Source organism: Streptopelia decaocto (assembly GCF_964273445.1).
Source record: "Streptopelia decaocto genome assembly, chromosome: 2".
Lineage (NCBI taxonomy): Eukaryota > Metazoa > Chordata > Aves > Columbiformes > Columbidae > Streptopelia > Streptopelia decaocto.
This window is the reverse complement of record NC_138655.1, coordinates 73561663-73576523: the sequence shown is the minus strand read 5'-3', so window position 1 is coordinate 73576523 and position 14861 is coordinate 73561663. Positions and strand designations below refer to the sequence as shown.

General features: G+C 41.7%; 1 protein-coding gene across 1 annotated transcript in view; it reads left to right on the top strand.

The window, feature by feature from the left end:
• Nucleotides 1–649: 649 nt before the first annotated feature.
• Nucleotides 650–14861, top strand: part of VWC2 (von Willebrand factor C domain containing 2) — a gene marked incomplete at its 5' end in the record, with an annotated part of 57261 nt that continues 43049 nt past the window's right edge. The window contains 2 exons of the mRNA XM_082044861.1: nucleotides 650–1363; nucleotides 8490–8619. Coding sequence (XP_081900987.1) covers nucleotides 650–1363; nucleotides 8490–8619 — 844 coding nt within the window. The remainder of the gene's footprint in view (nucleotides 1364–8489; nucleotides 8620–14861) is intronic.

Here is a 14861-nt window from a genome sequence, read left to right as displayed (position 1 = left end):
AGGGGTGGTATGTGCTTGTTTAGGTAGTTTGGAAGAGAAGTAGTTTAGCTCTACTTGCTTTAATATGCTTGTTTTTAGTTGTCTTTAAAAGAAATGTGCTCAGCGGCAGGTATTAAGAAAAGAAATACCCAGCACACTTCAGACTGAATAAGAGGTTAATGGAAATACCGTTCATGCAGTCAGCAAATAGGGCTCAATTGGCTGATTTCTGTTCCACACTCTACTGTGTTTTGGGGAGCTCCATTTAATTTAGCATCCGTCCTCTTCACATCTTGTCATTTGAAAGGAAAAATAGCCCCCATATGTCCTGTTTTTTGCATGCACCTGCCTTTGCACATCCTAACTTCCCGAGTTCTGCGTGGTGCTCTCACAGAGGCGAAGACGCCCGGTCTGTGTCCAGAGCTCTGCTATTTATAAGACTTGTCAGAGCCAGGGAGGAGGGATGCAGCACTAGGCTGTTGTTTGCCTTTTGCATAAACTACCGAGACAGGTTGCATATTGTTTGAGATGTTGTATCGGCGGAGGCGTGGGGAGGGGGAGAAGTGCAGAAGCTGAAGTGTTCCTAATCTTTCTCTTCCTAGGGACTGTGGATCTGAGAAGCACTTCCCTCCGATGTGAATGCAGTGTCCCCTGTGGGATGCAGTAGGTGATGCCCAGCTCTACTGCAATGGCAATTGGAGCTCTCTCTAGCTCTCTTCTCGTAACCTGCTGCCTCATGGTTGCCCTCTGTAGCTCCACCATACCCGTACAAAAACTGGCCAAGGCTCAAGACAAACAGGAGATAAAGGCGAGCCAGGAAAAGAGAGATCACGCATCGACACGGGACAGCCAGACAGGCCCGGGGAAAATGAATGAGATCGGCAGGAGCGGAAGGGAGGAGGGCAGCAGGGACTGGAAGAGCAAAGGAAACAGGAACTACTCAAACAAGGAGTCTTGGACTAAGCAAAAGCAGGCTTGGAGCAGTCAGGGGACAAGCGGTAAATCCAGGAGCATCCAAGTGCAAGAGCAAAGAGACGCCGCTCTCGAGGAACCTCAGGTGGCTGAAGATTCAACTCTCCCAGAAGCTGTTGCGAGCGCCACTCCCGAGCCTCCAGAGGAGTACGTCTACCCGGACTACCGCGGGAAAGGCTGCGTGGACGAGAGCGGCTTCGTCTACGCCATCGGAGAGAAGTTTGCGCCAGGCCCCTCGGCCTGCCCCTGCCTGTGCACTGAGGAGGGCCCGCTGTGCATCCAGCCCGAGTGCCCCAGGCTCCACCCTCGCTGCCTGCATGTGGACACCACGCAGTGCTGCCCGCAGTGCAAGGAGAGGAAGAACTACTGCGAGTTCCGAGGAAAAACCTACCAGACCCTGGAGGAGTTCATGGTAAGGGCTGAAGCCAGAAGTCGTTTTTGTGGGTCCTTCTTGTCGTTGCATTCTTCACGTGCTTTCTCAGAGGGCGTTCTGGGCCTCCCCCTCCCTGCTTCATTTCTGTGTTAATGCTGCTTCTGCAGCGCTGTGAAATTTCCCCCTTAAACACAACCTTTCTTGCTCTACTGTAACATCTTTTAATGAGGTGGCTGATCTTGATGAGTTCCTTTGGTATTCACGGTAAAAAATGCGACTTGAAAGGATGGTACTTGATGGTGACATGGATTTTACAAGAATTTCCAGCATTATGTTTGTTTCTTGTGAAACTTCCACCTTGCAGGAATCAAGCAGGGTTTTGTGGGCTGACTTCTGTTGCTAGTATTCGATCTGTGATGATACCTTTTTCCTAATGGTCATTTTTCTTTTCTTTTCTTTTCTTTTCTTTCTTTTCTCTTTTCTTTTCTTTTCTTTTCTTTTCTTTTCTTTTCTTTTCTTTTCTTTTCTTTTCTTTTCTTTTCTTTTCTTTTCTTTTCTTTTCTTTTCTTTTCTTTTCTTTTCTTTTCTTTTCTTTTCTTTTCTTTTCTTTTCTTTTCTTTTCTTTTCTTTCTTTTCTTTTCTTTTCTTTTCTGTTTAAACTGTGCTGCCGATGTTGCATAATGTTTGCTTTCCAAGAATTACTATGGACCTTCTTTTTCATAAGAACATGGTTTGCAGTCTGCATTACAGTGATACCTCAACAAAGGACTTGAAAAGCTTTATGTTGAGGGAAATCCTTTTAGAGTAGGGCCTTTTTAGCATCACTGTACAAGGTTATTGTCATTGAAAATGCAACTTATTATACTACACTGAAAAGTTTTGGGAGTTGAGGCCAACTCCCTGGTTGGCCGCTTTCTTTTTTTCCCAGTAGGATTTTATTGTGGCTGAGATCTGCAACTACACTCTTAAGAACTTGCTTGTGAGTGACTGTTAGGTACAGGGATGGTTCAAAACCCATTTCTGAATACACCTGAGATTTTTGAGCTGAATATATTGAGGAGAGTACAAAGTCCAGTTTGGGGTTCTAGCAGCTTGAGTCTCTCTCAGGATGGAGAAGAAGAAATGTGTTTGTGAAGGCTGTAAATAAGTTGCTGCCTCTGCTCTCTGTGGTATCTCTGTGTTCTTGGAAACTTAATTTTGGTTCATAATGTCTTTCCACATTATTCAGCCTTCTTTAAAAATAAACAAGTATATTAAGGAGAAGAATCACTCTCTCTGGAATAAATCACAGTGTTTCCCGTTGTTCTCTTTAGGCAGTAACATGTGGATTGTCAGTGATTTTTCAAAGCATGGCAGAAAGCATCATGTCATCCTTCCCTTTTTCCATGTCACCCTCAAGGATTGCATTCAGCTTCAGGGTGACAGTATTTTAAGAGGGAGAAGGTACTTCTAACAGCAACTAGTTGGTATGACCTTTTTGGAGATGGATTGTGAGATCCCTCCTTTTCCAGAGAAGTTAATTCTGAGGGGTGGTTCAAAACAGTGATGCTTCTGCACATGGACTGCGTAAGTCTCCCTGTCCAAGTTTTAAAGGCTTCTCCTGCACGCTCTTCTAATTAGTTGCTTTTCTTTATATAGTGTAAAGCAAGCCTAATGTACCTTATTGTACTGAGCATGTAGTGAGAGGATAAAACCATAGGGCTTCTTGTTACCTTGGAACATGTCTGGCAGCCTTGATAAAAAGGGAATGCTGAACGGTGACATTTACAGAAATGTTCTGAAAAGACTTTGGCTTTCGGTTTTCTATTTAACCACATTCAGCCTTTATCTCTTGTCCTGGTACCGTCTTGTAATGAAACATCATTTCCCTTCCTGTATTGTTTTCCCTGCCAGCTTTGGAAACATGAGTGAGAAGGGATGCCCAGTTGGGATGTACAAGGAAAGTTACCAGCGCAATTAGGCAGTGGAACTGCAGCCTGTTTATTTTGACATGTGGGGGTCTTGATTTTAAGTTGAGCTTCAAGCTTGTTGGTTTCAAGATTGTGAGTACAAAAAAAGTAAATGCAGCTATGTGCCCATGCTACTGCGATGTGGAGAGGTAAAGTACAGATGTAATCAGATTGCTGCTGCTCCGTGGAAGCCATTGCAAATGCAAGCAGTTGCACACAATTTCAAAGGTCATTTATAGAGTTTAAAGTTGATGGTCTTGGAGAGGTTACTAATATGCCATTTCTTGATTAAGGTCAGGGAAGGTGTTATAAATGGATAGCAATCTGATTTTTCTCTGTATCTGCACCTACTGTTTGTGGCAAAGAGTACTGAAGGAAGGAAAAGGTGACCTCCTAACTTCTAAGTGACAGTACCCGCACAAACATTTATGTATAGTTTCATAAATATGCCTGCAAGTTTGGGAGTTTGCTTATATTAAATTCATATATGGCTTGGCATGGCAAAAAAAATTACCCTGACCAGAGCCAGTGCTAACTCGGAAACTGAGTATGCCAGGGAATGGAAGGTTTGATGCATTTCTTCCTTGATTCACAGACCGTCCTGCAGGCTTTTCTCATGCGTGTGTGTATGTGCACGTGTTTTTCTGTTTTCAAAAAGGACATGGATGGTGACACAAAACTTGTGGGGGAAGGATGAGGTCTCGTAAAGCTGTTTCCATCAGCACCACCTCTACTCTTCTGTGCATATCATAAGGCAGGGTGGCAGAGGGATCGCAGTGTCCATGCGAGTGGAACTGGGAGCAGAAGTCTTTATTGGTGAAATGGAATGAGAATAAAATTGTACGCTGGGGCTGGAGATTGCTGACCATGTGCTCCACTAGATGTTTTGTAATCTCACAGTAAGACTTGAAAATGCAGGCTGACTTAAAAAGTCTCACAAGGGCCATAAATTCTCTTCAGAAGTATAATATGGTTTGGGAAAGACCTAGTGTTTTTGAAAGCTGTTGTTTTGTGTGTTTTGTTTAGAATTTCTCTGCTACCAAATTCCCTATTTATTTATGAATAACTTGGAAATCTGAAAGTCAACAAGTCCAAATGGATATTGAAACATCTGTGGCACAGAAGGCACAGAGAAGTGAAAACAAGGCTGATATGTTTATTCTTGTCAGCCTAACCCCATTCTTGTTCTCCTGAGATGTATAGGCAAGGGAATATTACTAGAAATTCCAGGACACTAGCAAATGAGTTTGGGATTATGATTGATTTTTTTAAAAAACTTAAATGTTTTCAAGACTCAAGGAACCAAATGCACATTATATATATTTATATTTTTTAATTCAGACTTTTTTTTGGTTTGTTTTTGAATTATTTTGGTTTTTAATTAGAGTTTGACATGCAGAAAGGGGGAAGAGAAAGCTCAAATTACTTTGGACCAGGACTACAATGAGTGCAAATGATTTGTTATTTCTTAATTATGGCAATTTACACTACGTTTCTGGATAAACCTGCTATCCTTACTAAACTACTGTTTTCTTCATGGCCCACTAGTGGGAAATCTACCTGTTTACACAATGGTATGTTTGCTTTCTTACATCATCTGCAGCTCTATTTATACATCTGCTCATAAACTTCCCTTTAAACAATTGTAAAGACATGTTTTGTTTTGTTTGTTTGTTTTTCTTTTTTTTTTTTTCCTTTCTTTGCCATATGTACTCTATTTTCCACAGGTTTTACAGCTGCCTGGTGAATAGTCAAGACTTCTGTGTCTCTTGTTTTCTTCCCCCAGGTGTTGCATAGGCAGAACTACTGCTGCTGTAGAGTTAATAGCTTCATCTATAGGCCACGGAGAGGTAGCATCATCAGTCTTCAGAGGGAGGTTGATAGATGGTGTTATTTCCAGTCCAGCCTGGTTACGTCAGATGTGCTGAGCCTGAGTGCTACTGGGCTGGTGGTTTCCAGATGTGCAAATGCTCACTGCATTGGCTGCCACTGGGAACTGTGCTGCAGGGAGTGCTCTTACCTTGTAGAAATAGAGGAAAAGATATGAAGAACCAAATCTGTCTTTTCATTTTGATTCATTTAGCTGTTGTTATATATACGCGCTGTCTTATTTCCTCTCTCCCTGTCCCTAGTGATGATTATGTCTCCAAGTATTAAGCTGCCATTAAGATGCAGAAAGAAGTGGCATTTTTCTACAGTTTCTGCTACATCCTGATGATATATAAAAAGCCATACACTACCATTTAGTCCAAAGGCTAACAGATAAAAGCTGATGCTAGTACCATTTTAGCAGCCACTGTGGTTCACTTACATGCTGTAAAAGAGCTTTGTATAAATAAGCACGTGGAGACCTTCCTTAACTCTGCTACCATTACTTGTATCGGTGGGTTGTACAGACTACAGTAGTTCTTAAAGGTGTACTGCAGTTATTCCTCTGAAATCCCATGATCTATTATATGGGAAGAGTATTAATGACTGCAGTATCATGTTAACGATGTTCTCCATTCATGGAAGACGAAGTCTTCAAGTGTATGTGCTATATAGGATGGAAATTCATTATTCTGAATAATCATTGTTAGATAAATATTAGATCACTGTTGTTTCTCATTCAGTACCCCGTTTCCCTCATAATAAGACCTAGCCCCAAAATAAGCCCTAGCATGATTTTTCAGGATTTTTGAGGATGCTCGAAATATAAGCCTTACTCCAAAAATAAGCCCTAGTTTCAGTTCATTAAAAAAGTTAAGTTAAATAGTGTGCAGGCAGCTATTCATTTAAAAAAGTAAATATCTTTTGGAGCAAAAAATGATATAAGACCCTGTCTTATTTTCAGGAAAACAGGGTAGTATTTTCAATGCTTCATTAAATGGCTTCTTCTTCTAGGAATATTAGGCTTCTGTTAAATTTAGAATTCTAGTAAATGATCTAATTAATTAGAATATGTTTGAATTTTACAGTTGAGAGAATTTAGGAATAACATCTATGTGCTGTCTTATTTCCTGATTATCATCAGATACTCTAGTTTCTAATATTAAGTGCCATAGCTACTAAGTGGAGTCCTGGGAGAGGGAATATCTGTTGTTGTAGTTACTGATCTCGTTGAAGTGTGGTCATTCGCAAATTGTCATCTTTTTCAAGTGATGGCAAAAAATGTTGAAAGCAGTTGAAAGCTACAGGTTTGCCTTGTTGAGCCTTATCCTTGGAATGAAGGTCTAGTAGGATTAATTGGGTAGGATTAATTTAAAAAAAATTGATCAATTCTCCCCAAAAAGCATGTTTTCATAACTTAGTAGCTATTGCTGCTGAATTTAACTCCAGAGGGAAGGCTTCTTACTATTGACTTACAGATAGTTAGGAGCTCAGGTTTGCTGATGCTCAAAATTTCACATGCAGTTCAAGTGATTACCTGGAATACCTGAGCCTCTCAATTTTGAACACCGGATCAGAAACCTCCTCAGCCACTGACACTGTGGTTCTGCAAGTGAACATGGCACTTTATAAACAATTACAGGAGAAAATTTTTGTCCCAAAGCCTGCAATAACAATCTGCAGTACTGGGCTGTCAGCCTCCTTGCTGCATTTTATAAATGTGTGGTATGGTGTTATCTTAGGTAGAGTGTAAAGAGAAAACTGGAAGTGAGTAGCTGGCAAAGGAAGCCTGAAAGAAATAATAGCAATAAAAGCAGAAAGCAGCAGAGTAAGAAACCCTGTTTAGGCTTTCTAAGCAGAGGGGATGGCATGAAAAGAGACGTGAGTGCATAAGCAAATAACAGCCCTGGCAGGTGGGAAGAAAAGTGGCAAAGCATGGATGAGCATTTAGTTGGAAATGATGCTGTGCAAGCACCAGCATGTTTGAACTTTGGAAGTGAAAAGGATGTGAAAGAAGCAAGCAAACAGTGAATGGATTTGAGGAAAAATGTGATGGGCTGCCTAAGAAATAGGGAAAAGAAAGCAGATGATGTGCAAGTTAGATGTCTGGATGGTTCTTCACAAAGCATATTTTGTTCGAGGTTACTCTGCTTTTATTGGAGAAATGCAATGGATGGTTGTTTGGCATTAACTGGAATCTGGAAAGAAAAAGGGTCTATAAAAAGTTACCTCATCCTTAAGTAAACCTAGAATCTGCACAGACTGTAGATTTAGAGGATCGCTGATAATAACATTCAGCTGCATTTTCATCCTCAAATCTTAGCGTGGATGCCAGTGTGGGTTTTTTGGAGTACAGCAATGAGATTTACAGTGTACCATTTATTGCTCTTCAGCACCCTTGCTTCTCTCTACCTCCAGCTCCTTATGTGGTACAAGGACGTCAGCAATGCAATGTGCAGTGCCTGGTCAGCAACACTATGGAACTGTAGACATGGCAAATGCAGACATTTGAAGGTCCATTTTTTCGTAAATAGGGCCTTGATGTTGTTTTGTTTGGAATTAATTTCATTGAAGTAGGTCATTCAAGTAATCATCTCATGGTACTCCTATTCCGTAGAGTTCTTCAAAACCGGTAAGATTTCAGTATGTAAAAGGGATGACCTGTATTTTGCTTCACCAATTTCTTTGAATTGCAGTTTCTTTTCGGAAAGTTACAAGTATTACAAGAATGATCCAAATACAAGTAATCTATGGGAAATACCTGTATTCAAAGAATGTTTCTTTCCTGACTTCTCCTTGAAAATGATAATTTTCAATAAAATGAAACTTCCTGGTACCAAAAAGCTTTCAAACCTGGAAAAATTGCAATTAGTATTTCTATGAAAGGAAGTTTCATATTTGATTTAGCAACATTTTACTTCCTTAAATACAATTTTTTTTGCTGAATTAATTTTGAACCTCTAATAGAATTAAACAGGATTTCATCTCAGTTATGAACTTTATTTACTGGAAGTTCATTAGAAATGTGTTAGGGAAATTTTTGCTTCCTTTGTGTTAAAAGTCTAAAGTGTTCTCGTTCCCAGGGTCCCTTTGACTTTCCCATTTGGTGCGCACATTCAGAGCAGAACCTGTGTTGTTTTGTGTTCTGGTTTTTGCTTTTCAAGAGCCCAGCTTCAACAATCTCTGCATTATTCAGACCAAAATAAGCTTGTTTTGTTTTGTTTTGTTTTGTTTTAAGGGGGGAAGAAAAAGAAAGAAAGAGCAAGGCAGATGTGAAAGTAGTCATTGCACACTTCAGGAGGGCATTAAGTGAAGAGAGTTAAAAGATGACTGGATTTGTGTTTCAGGTTTCTCCGTGTGAGAAGTGTCGCTGTGAAGCCAATGGTGAGGTGCTGTGCACTGTCTCGGCTTGTCCCCAGACGGAGTGTGTGGATCCGGTGTATGAGCCCGATCAGTGCTGCCCTATCTGCAAAAACGGTAAGCGACGGCTGCACAACTAGACGGGGGCTTCTTTCAGAGAGATCCAAGTTGCTCTGCTCTGGATTTGAAAAATAATTCAAATATTTTCCTTTTTTACCAAACGGAGATGGAATAGAGTTGTCTATGGGTGGTGTGTTCCCAGTGTGGGGAGCCAGATCTTCCCTTAACTGCAGTAGACTCGATTATGACCTACAGGGATTTTTGTTACCCAGGAGACAATTAGGGTGTTAATATCAGAGATTCATGTAGCTTCTGAATATAAATTTTGCATGAACTCCTTGTGGATGTGTTTTATGTAGGCACCCAAAACAGAACTCAGGCTCTTCATGTTATCCACCTTTCAATGTGAGCATTAAAAGTTACTTTTGTTCTCCTTTCTTATTTGTTCCCCTTTCAGAGATTCTTCTTTTTATTTTTTTTTTCCTGAGGCGAATCAAATGTACCTTATTGAGCTCATTTAATTTTCATAACTAAATGAATTAAACTCCCAAGTTTAATTGAATATTTTTCGTAACTAAATTAGACAGAAAGTCTTTCTACTCCCACCAAGGGCTTGCATTAGATCAAAGTCTTGGTCTATTTAGAGGAAAAAATTACATGACACACTAGCTCATCACTTATAAAGAAGAAATGATAATTTATTAATAGAAATGAAAGCTGCAAAATCTCAAATGAAATTATATTTAAAATGAAAAAAGACATTTAAAAATACTCAGATAATTTCCAGCCATATGTTATTTCTTTAGAATAGGTAGGTTCCATTATATTAGCTAAAACAAACTGATTGAAATTGTGGAAAAGCTAGGGGAGGAGAGAGTGTAGAGCATATGCTTTCCAAAAATTCAACAGTAGATGACAAGGGATAGTTAATTGCATCGGTGGAGTTTCATTTGTATGAGTATAAAGGTAATTGCTTTACATCCCTTAACTGGTTGGTACAACCCTGTAGGAATTTGTTCTCAGCTGTACAGCTTAAGGGCACTCTCTGCCTTTGGAGATGAGGACAGGCAAATTTTGAGGCATTTGGTGGCAGTTCCTGAAAAAGGCTGAATTTGGGAGCTGGTGGTATGATAGCTAGCCCGTCCGGAGGATCCTTTAGCACTTGTTTGATGGCAAGAGCTTTCCGACGTGACCACAGGCTTTTTGTGTGCACCGTGCTCTGCATCAGTTTCCAGGTCGTGGTGACTCTTGGTGGGCAAAAGGTCTGTTTTCGGTAGTAGGCATGGAGTTACAAACATAATGAAGTCTTTGGAATCTTTCCCACTGAATTTCTCCGGTAGTGTTAACAGGGAAGCTGGATCGACTTTACATTGGTGCACATTCTCCCACAAGCATCGACACAATGCGCTGCAGTGGCCATCTCCCAGCAGTGGCTTGCCTTTGGATTGAGGAGGTGCAGCAGTGCCGGGCTTGGCTTGGATGTTCACATAGATCCCTCAACATGCTTCCCAGAAATGGAGTCTGTTTAAAAAATTGTGCATAAACATGCCTTGGTTATGAGGACGCTGCCCTCTCTGAGTGCTAGAGCTGAACCACCCAAGTTCTGCCTGTTGGAAAAGGGTGGCCTTGTCCTCAGCATCTGAATCCCCAGATAAATGCATATTCCTTGGGTACACCCGTAAGCTGGCATCCCTGACCCAGTTTCAGACCAAGGTGACCAGAGCTGACTGTTTCCAGTGAGCTGTACTGTCACTTCTCTGCATGTCAGAGAACTAAGAGTGGCTTTCCTTGTTAGCTTTTAGACAAGGAAAAAAGCCATTAACAATAACAACAAAAACAGGATAGTTCAGAACCAGCTTGAATTTTCTGGTTCAGCAGTGTCAGTATAGCATCACAAAGAAATTTCTGAGGAATCTTCTCCATCTGGGGAGTGCATTTAAAAAATAATATCAGGCTATTTGCTTTCCAGCTTATTTTAAAGTATGGGACATGTGCAGTATGCAAGGAACTTCAGTGAATTGCTGAATGTTTTTAATTAGGTTGGAGGAAAAGCCTACCGAGCAGGAAAGCCTAGCCTGCCTCGTCCCCTCATTTTCAAGCCTACTGGAACAAATGTGCTGTGAATGTGAGTCAGGGAAACAATCATCATGTTGTGCTTCAGGGTTGATAGTTGCAGCAATGACATCAAAGACATCGTGTTAGTGACCCAAGAGAGCTTGGGTGATGTACAGGGAGCTCAGCCGCATAACCTGAGTGGTGGAAAAGGTGGAGCTGTGGGAAGTGACTGCCCTCATGCTCTTCATTCTGCCCTTGGTAGAGCAAGAAGGGGTGGGAGGTGAGGTTTGGGTTCTCTACGTGTGCTAACATTTGTGTGTTAGAAATGCACAAGCTCCAGCTCAGATTTCCCTCCATTTTCTGGCACTCTGTAACTGATAAGACTTTCCCAATTTGCCTGACCTACAGATTGCGGGTGGTGAACCAACAGTGTCAGGGCTAAGCAACTACATCCATCACTGGTAAGACCACATACAAATGCCTGATTAAGAATTATGCAGGAGATCTGGTGAAAGCCTGCCATTATTAGAAATGAATGAATTTGGTCTCTTGGCAGGTGTGAGACACTTTGCGTTATCCCTTGTGGGAAGGAGTCACTGTAGTTCACTTACCCAGCCTGATTCCGCAAAAGTGCTGGCAACCTTTCAGGTGAGGGATGGAGAAGTAACTGTCCATCAGGCTTACACAATGTAAGAAGTCAATGGAAAACTTTCAGAGTGAAGAACAGTCTTATATATAGGATTTAATAATCTTCTGTATCACATCCTGACTTTCAAGAAGGAGCCTAGATACTTCCATAGCTGAAGATGTTTTCTTCTTTGTGAACAGGGACAGGGAGTACTTCAAAGAAGTATGTGCTCTGAACAGTACTCTATGGAAGGGATAAAAAGTGACACCTCACTGAGAAAATCTTGGGCTGAGGGGAATTCTCTTGCTTTTCATGTCTCAAGTCACTCCAGCTAAGGGAGCAGTTTCATGTTTGCATGCCCTGCAAGGAAGCAGGGTATGGACAGATGGGGATGGAGGAGAGGGTTTCTTCTTGTGTGGGTTGACATGTTGAGCTTCATGCTTTCAGTAAACAAACAGCAGCAGCAACAAGAAAAAAAACATCCAGAAAGTTAAATCTGACTTCAGGGAGTTGCATTAAGTAACAGGTGCCCAATTCATATCTCCATCCTACTTTACAGTATTAGCAACATTGTTACTTCTGTGGAAGCTGTACCTGTTCACAGCGATATCAATAAGCTCAGAATTGGGTACAGAGAGTTATGCAGTTTGTATAGAATGAAGGGTAGGGATAATTGGCATACAATTCCCTTTCTGTTAGGAAAAGTCTGTGCACTTGTCACTGATTCATTTGGGGCAGTGGGAGGGGGTGGAGGGTAATACTGAAAGTGAATTATCATGGTAGATTAAATTACCTTGGTTGTCTGTTCCACTTCTGTTTCCAGTATTAGAGCCCTGATAGGCGTACACAGCTGAATGCCACTTTGCCTGAAGCGTGTGGCTGCAGAGCGGTCGGTGGAGTTAAGGGGTGGCTCTGCTCCAGCCAGTGTCTTTGCAGGAGGATTAAACCCATAGCCCACACGGAGTCTGGAAGGGGAGGTGTGGTTGCTGGACGAAAAAACATTTTGTTCTAAGGTCCTCGAGAGATTTTTATTTCATTATATGGCTGAAAGATTGTCCCAGATAAGATGAAGCTGATCCTGGTGCATTCCTAGCATTTATCTGTCTGTGCATCAGTGTTGTTTCTGTGTCTGCAGTAGGGAGAGCTGAACTTCTCCTGTCAGTGAAGGGTTGTAGCTGCCCAGTTGTAAAGAAAAGCATTGATGCCCAGGGGGTCATGTGTGTCTACATGTCTTGTCTGTTCTCACTGGCCTTGCAATAGGGAGACTTTACTCTGGACATAGTCATCTCAGGTGTCTTAGGCAGGATGCGTCAGGACGTCATTTTATATTTAGGTTCACAGTTACGGTTGAAATACATGCATCATGTGGTTGAAATGGTGGCCACTAGTAAGGTGCAGGCCATCTAGCATGATGTGGCCAGAGACGGTGAATGATCATGGTTTTGCATACCAGTACTGTGAGGTTGACTCACTGGAGCTTGTTTTAATACCTTTATGTACAATTACAATATTTAGGCATGGAGTGACTTGAGAGTGCCTGTGAATGGCAAGTGGGGACCTCCGTCTCTCCGAAAGAGGTCCAGGGGGGTCAAAAACCTGATAAATACTGGCAGAGCTGCTGTCTCCTTCTGTTACTGTTGTTACATCAGGACTTTGTCACCACAAGGCTTGAATCTATTAAAATATGTTGCTGGTCGAGGCAGTACCATAGTCCCTGTGAACTGTTATGCCTCTAAAATCCAGGTGTAGAGAGGGTTTGTTGGGCTGAGTGACCTGTGCAGCCATAACAAGCCTGAGGATGCTTATTCTGGGTGGATATAGAGAAGCTGTCCCTTGGCAGTGAGCTGACTTTGCTCTTGCCTACAGCCCCAACTTGGCTCAAGCACCATAGAGAGTCTGACCTGTAAAACTGAATGTCTTTCTGCAGTGTGTTTAAATAAAAGATGATATTCCTTTGACCGTATTTGCCTTGATCTCAGCGATGAAGAAAATATCATAATGCTGTCTAGGTAGAGGTCAAGGAAGGACTATTGCAAACATCAGGAATTTAAGCTGCTGTGAAATTTAAATAAACAGTGCCTTTGATTGTCCTCTCCTCCTCATTCTGTTTTTATTTTAAATGACTTTTCAGTCAAGCTTTGGTAGCTAACTTATATATAGCGAAGACCCAGAAGTTTTAAAGCCTGAGAGTGGTTCTTCAGTCTGCATTAAGGAAGGGATCAAATGTGGTGGTCATGGCAGTCTCTTCTAGATGTAAAACACAGGAATCATAAGATGATTGTAAAGTCTAGTTTCTAAGATTGAAAAAGTATTTCATTTATGAAAAATGGATTTACATTAAAAAATAATAACCTAATGAACATGAAATCACTTTGAGTAATCCCATTTCCACCCATACTGTGTGCGCCAATGTGATTTGTTCCCTTCTGATGTGTTTAGTTCAAGCATTTCAATGCCGGTATGTGTATGGTAGTATTTGTTCCATGCTTCTGTGTGCATGAGTTGCTTAACAAGAACTTCTGCACAAACTTCACAGAATCACAGAATGGTTGGGGTTGGAAGGGACCTCTGGAGATCATCTCAACCCACCTGCTGAAGCAGGTTCACCCAGAGCAGATTGCACAGGAACGGGTCCAGGTGGGGTTGGAATGTCTCCAGAGAAGGAGACTCCACAACCTCTCTGGGCAGCCTGTTCAGTGCTCTGGCACCCTCAAAGTAAAGAAGTTTCTCCTCATATTCAGATGGAACCTCCTGTGCTTCAGTCTGTGCCCATTGCCCCTCATCCTATTGTTGGGCACCACTGAAAGGAGTCTGGTCCCATCCTCTTGACACACACCCTTGAGATATTTATAAGCACAAATAAGATCCCATCTCAGCCTTCTCCACAGGGCTGTTCTTGATCCCTTCATCCCCCAGCCTGTATTGATACCAGGGGTTGCCCCAACCCAAGTGCAGGACCTTGCACTTGGCCTTGTTGAACCTCATGAGGTTTGCATGGGCCCACTTCTCAAGCTTGTCTATGTTCATCTGGATGGCATCCTGTCCTTCAGGTGTGTCAACTGTACCACTCAGCTTGGTGTCATCTGTAAACTTGCTGAGGATGCATTTGATCCCACTGTCTATGTCATTGATGAAGATATTAAATAGTACTGGTCCCAGTACAGACCTCTGAGGGACACCACTTGTTACTGGTGTCCATCTGGATATTGAGCCACTGACTACTACCCTCTGGATGCAACTATCCATCCAGTTGCTCATCTACCGAACAGTCCACCCATCAAATCCATATCTCTCAAACTTAGAGATAAACATGTATATTTTTTACTTTTCTTCACCAGGAAACCATAATGCTTTCAATTGGGAGTTCTGCTGTCAAAAGGCAGCAGTAAGTGTTCCTGAGTGTATAGCATCCTGTCGTTTTGCTCAGACACATGAGGACGATCAGAAGTTATAATAGTGTTTGCTATTTAAAGTGGTACTTTGTACTTAAGTTGGAGGATGTAGAGGAGCCTATTAAAATATAAAAGCAGTGTATCCTATAAGCTTTCCAGAACGCACTTGGCAATATTTTCTCATTACAGGCTGCTATAGTGAGCCTGAGAAGCATTTCTTCGGC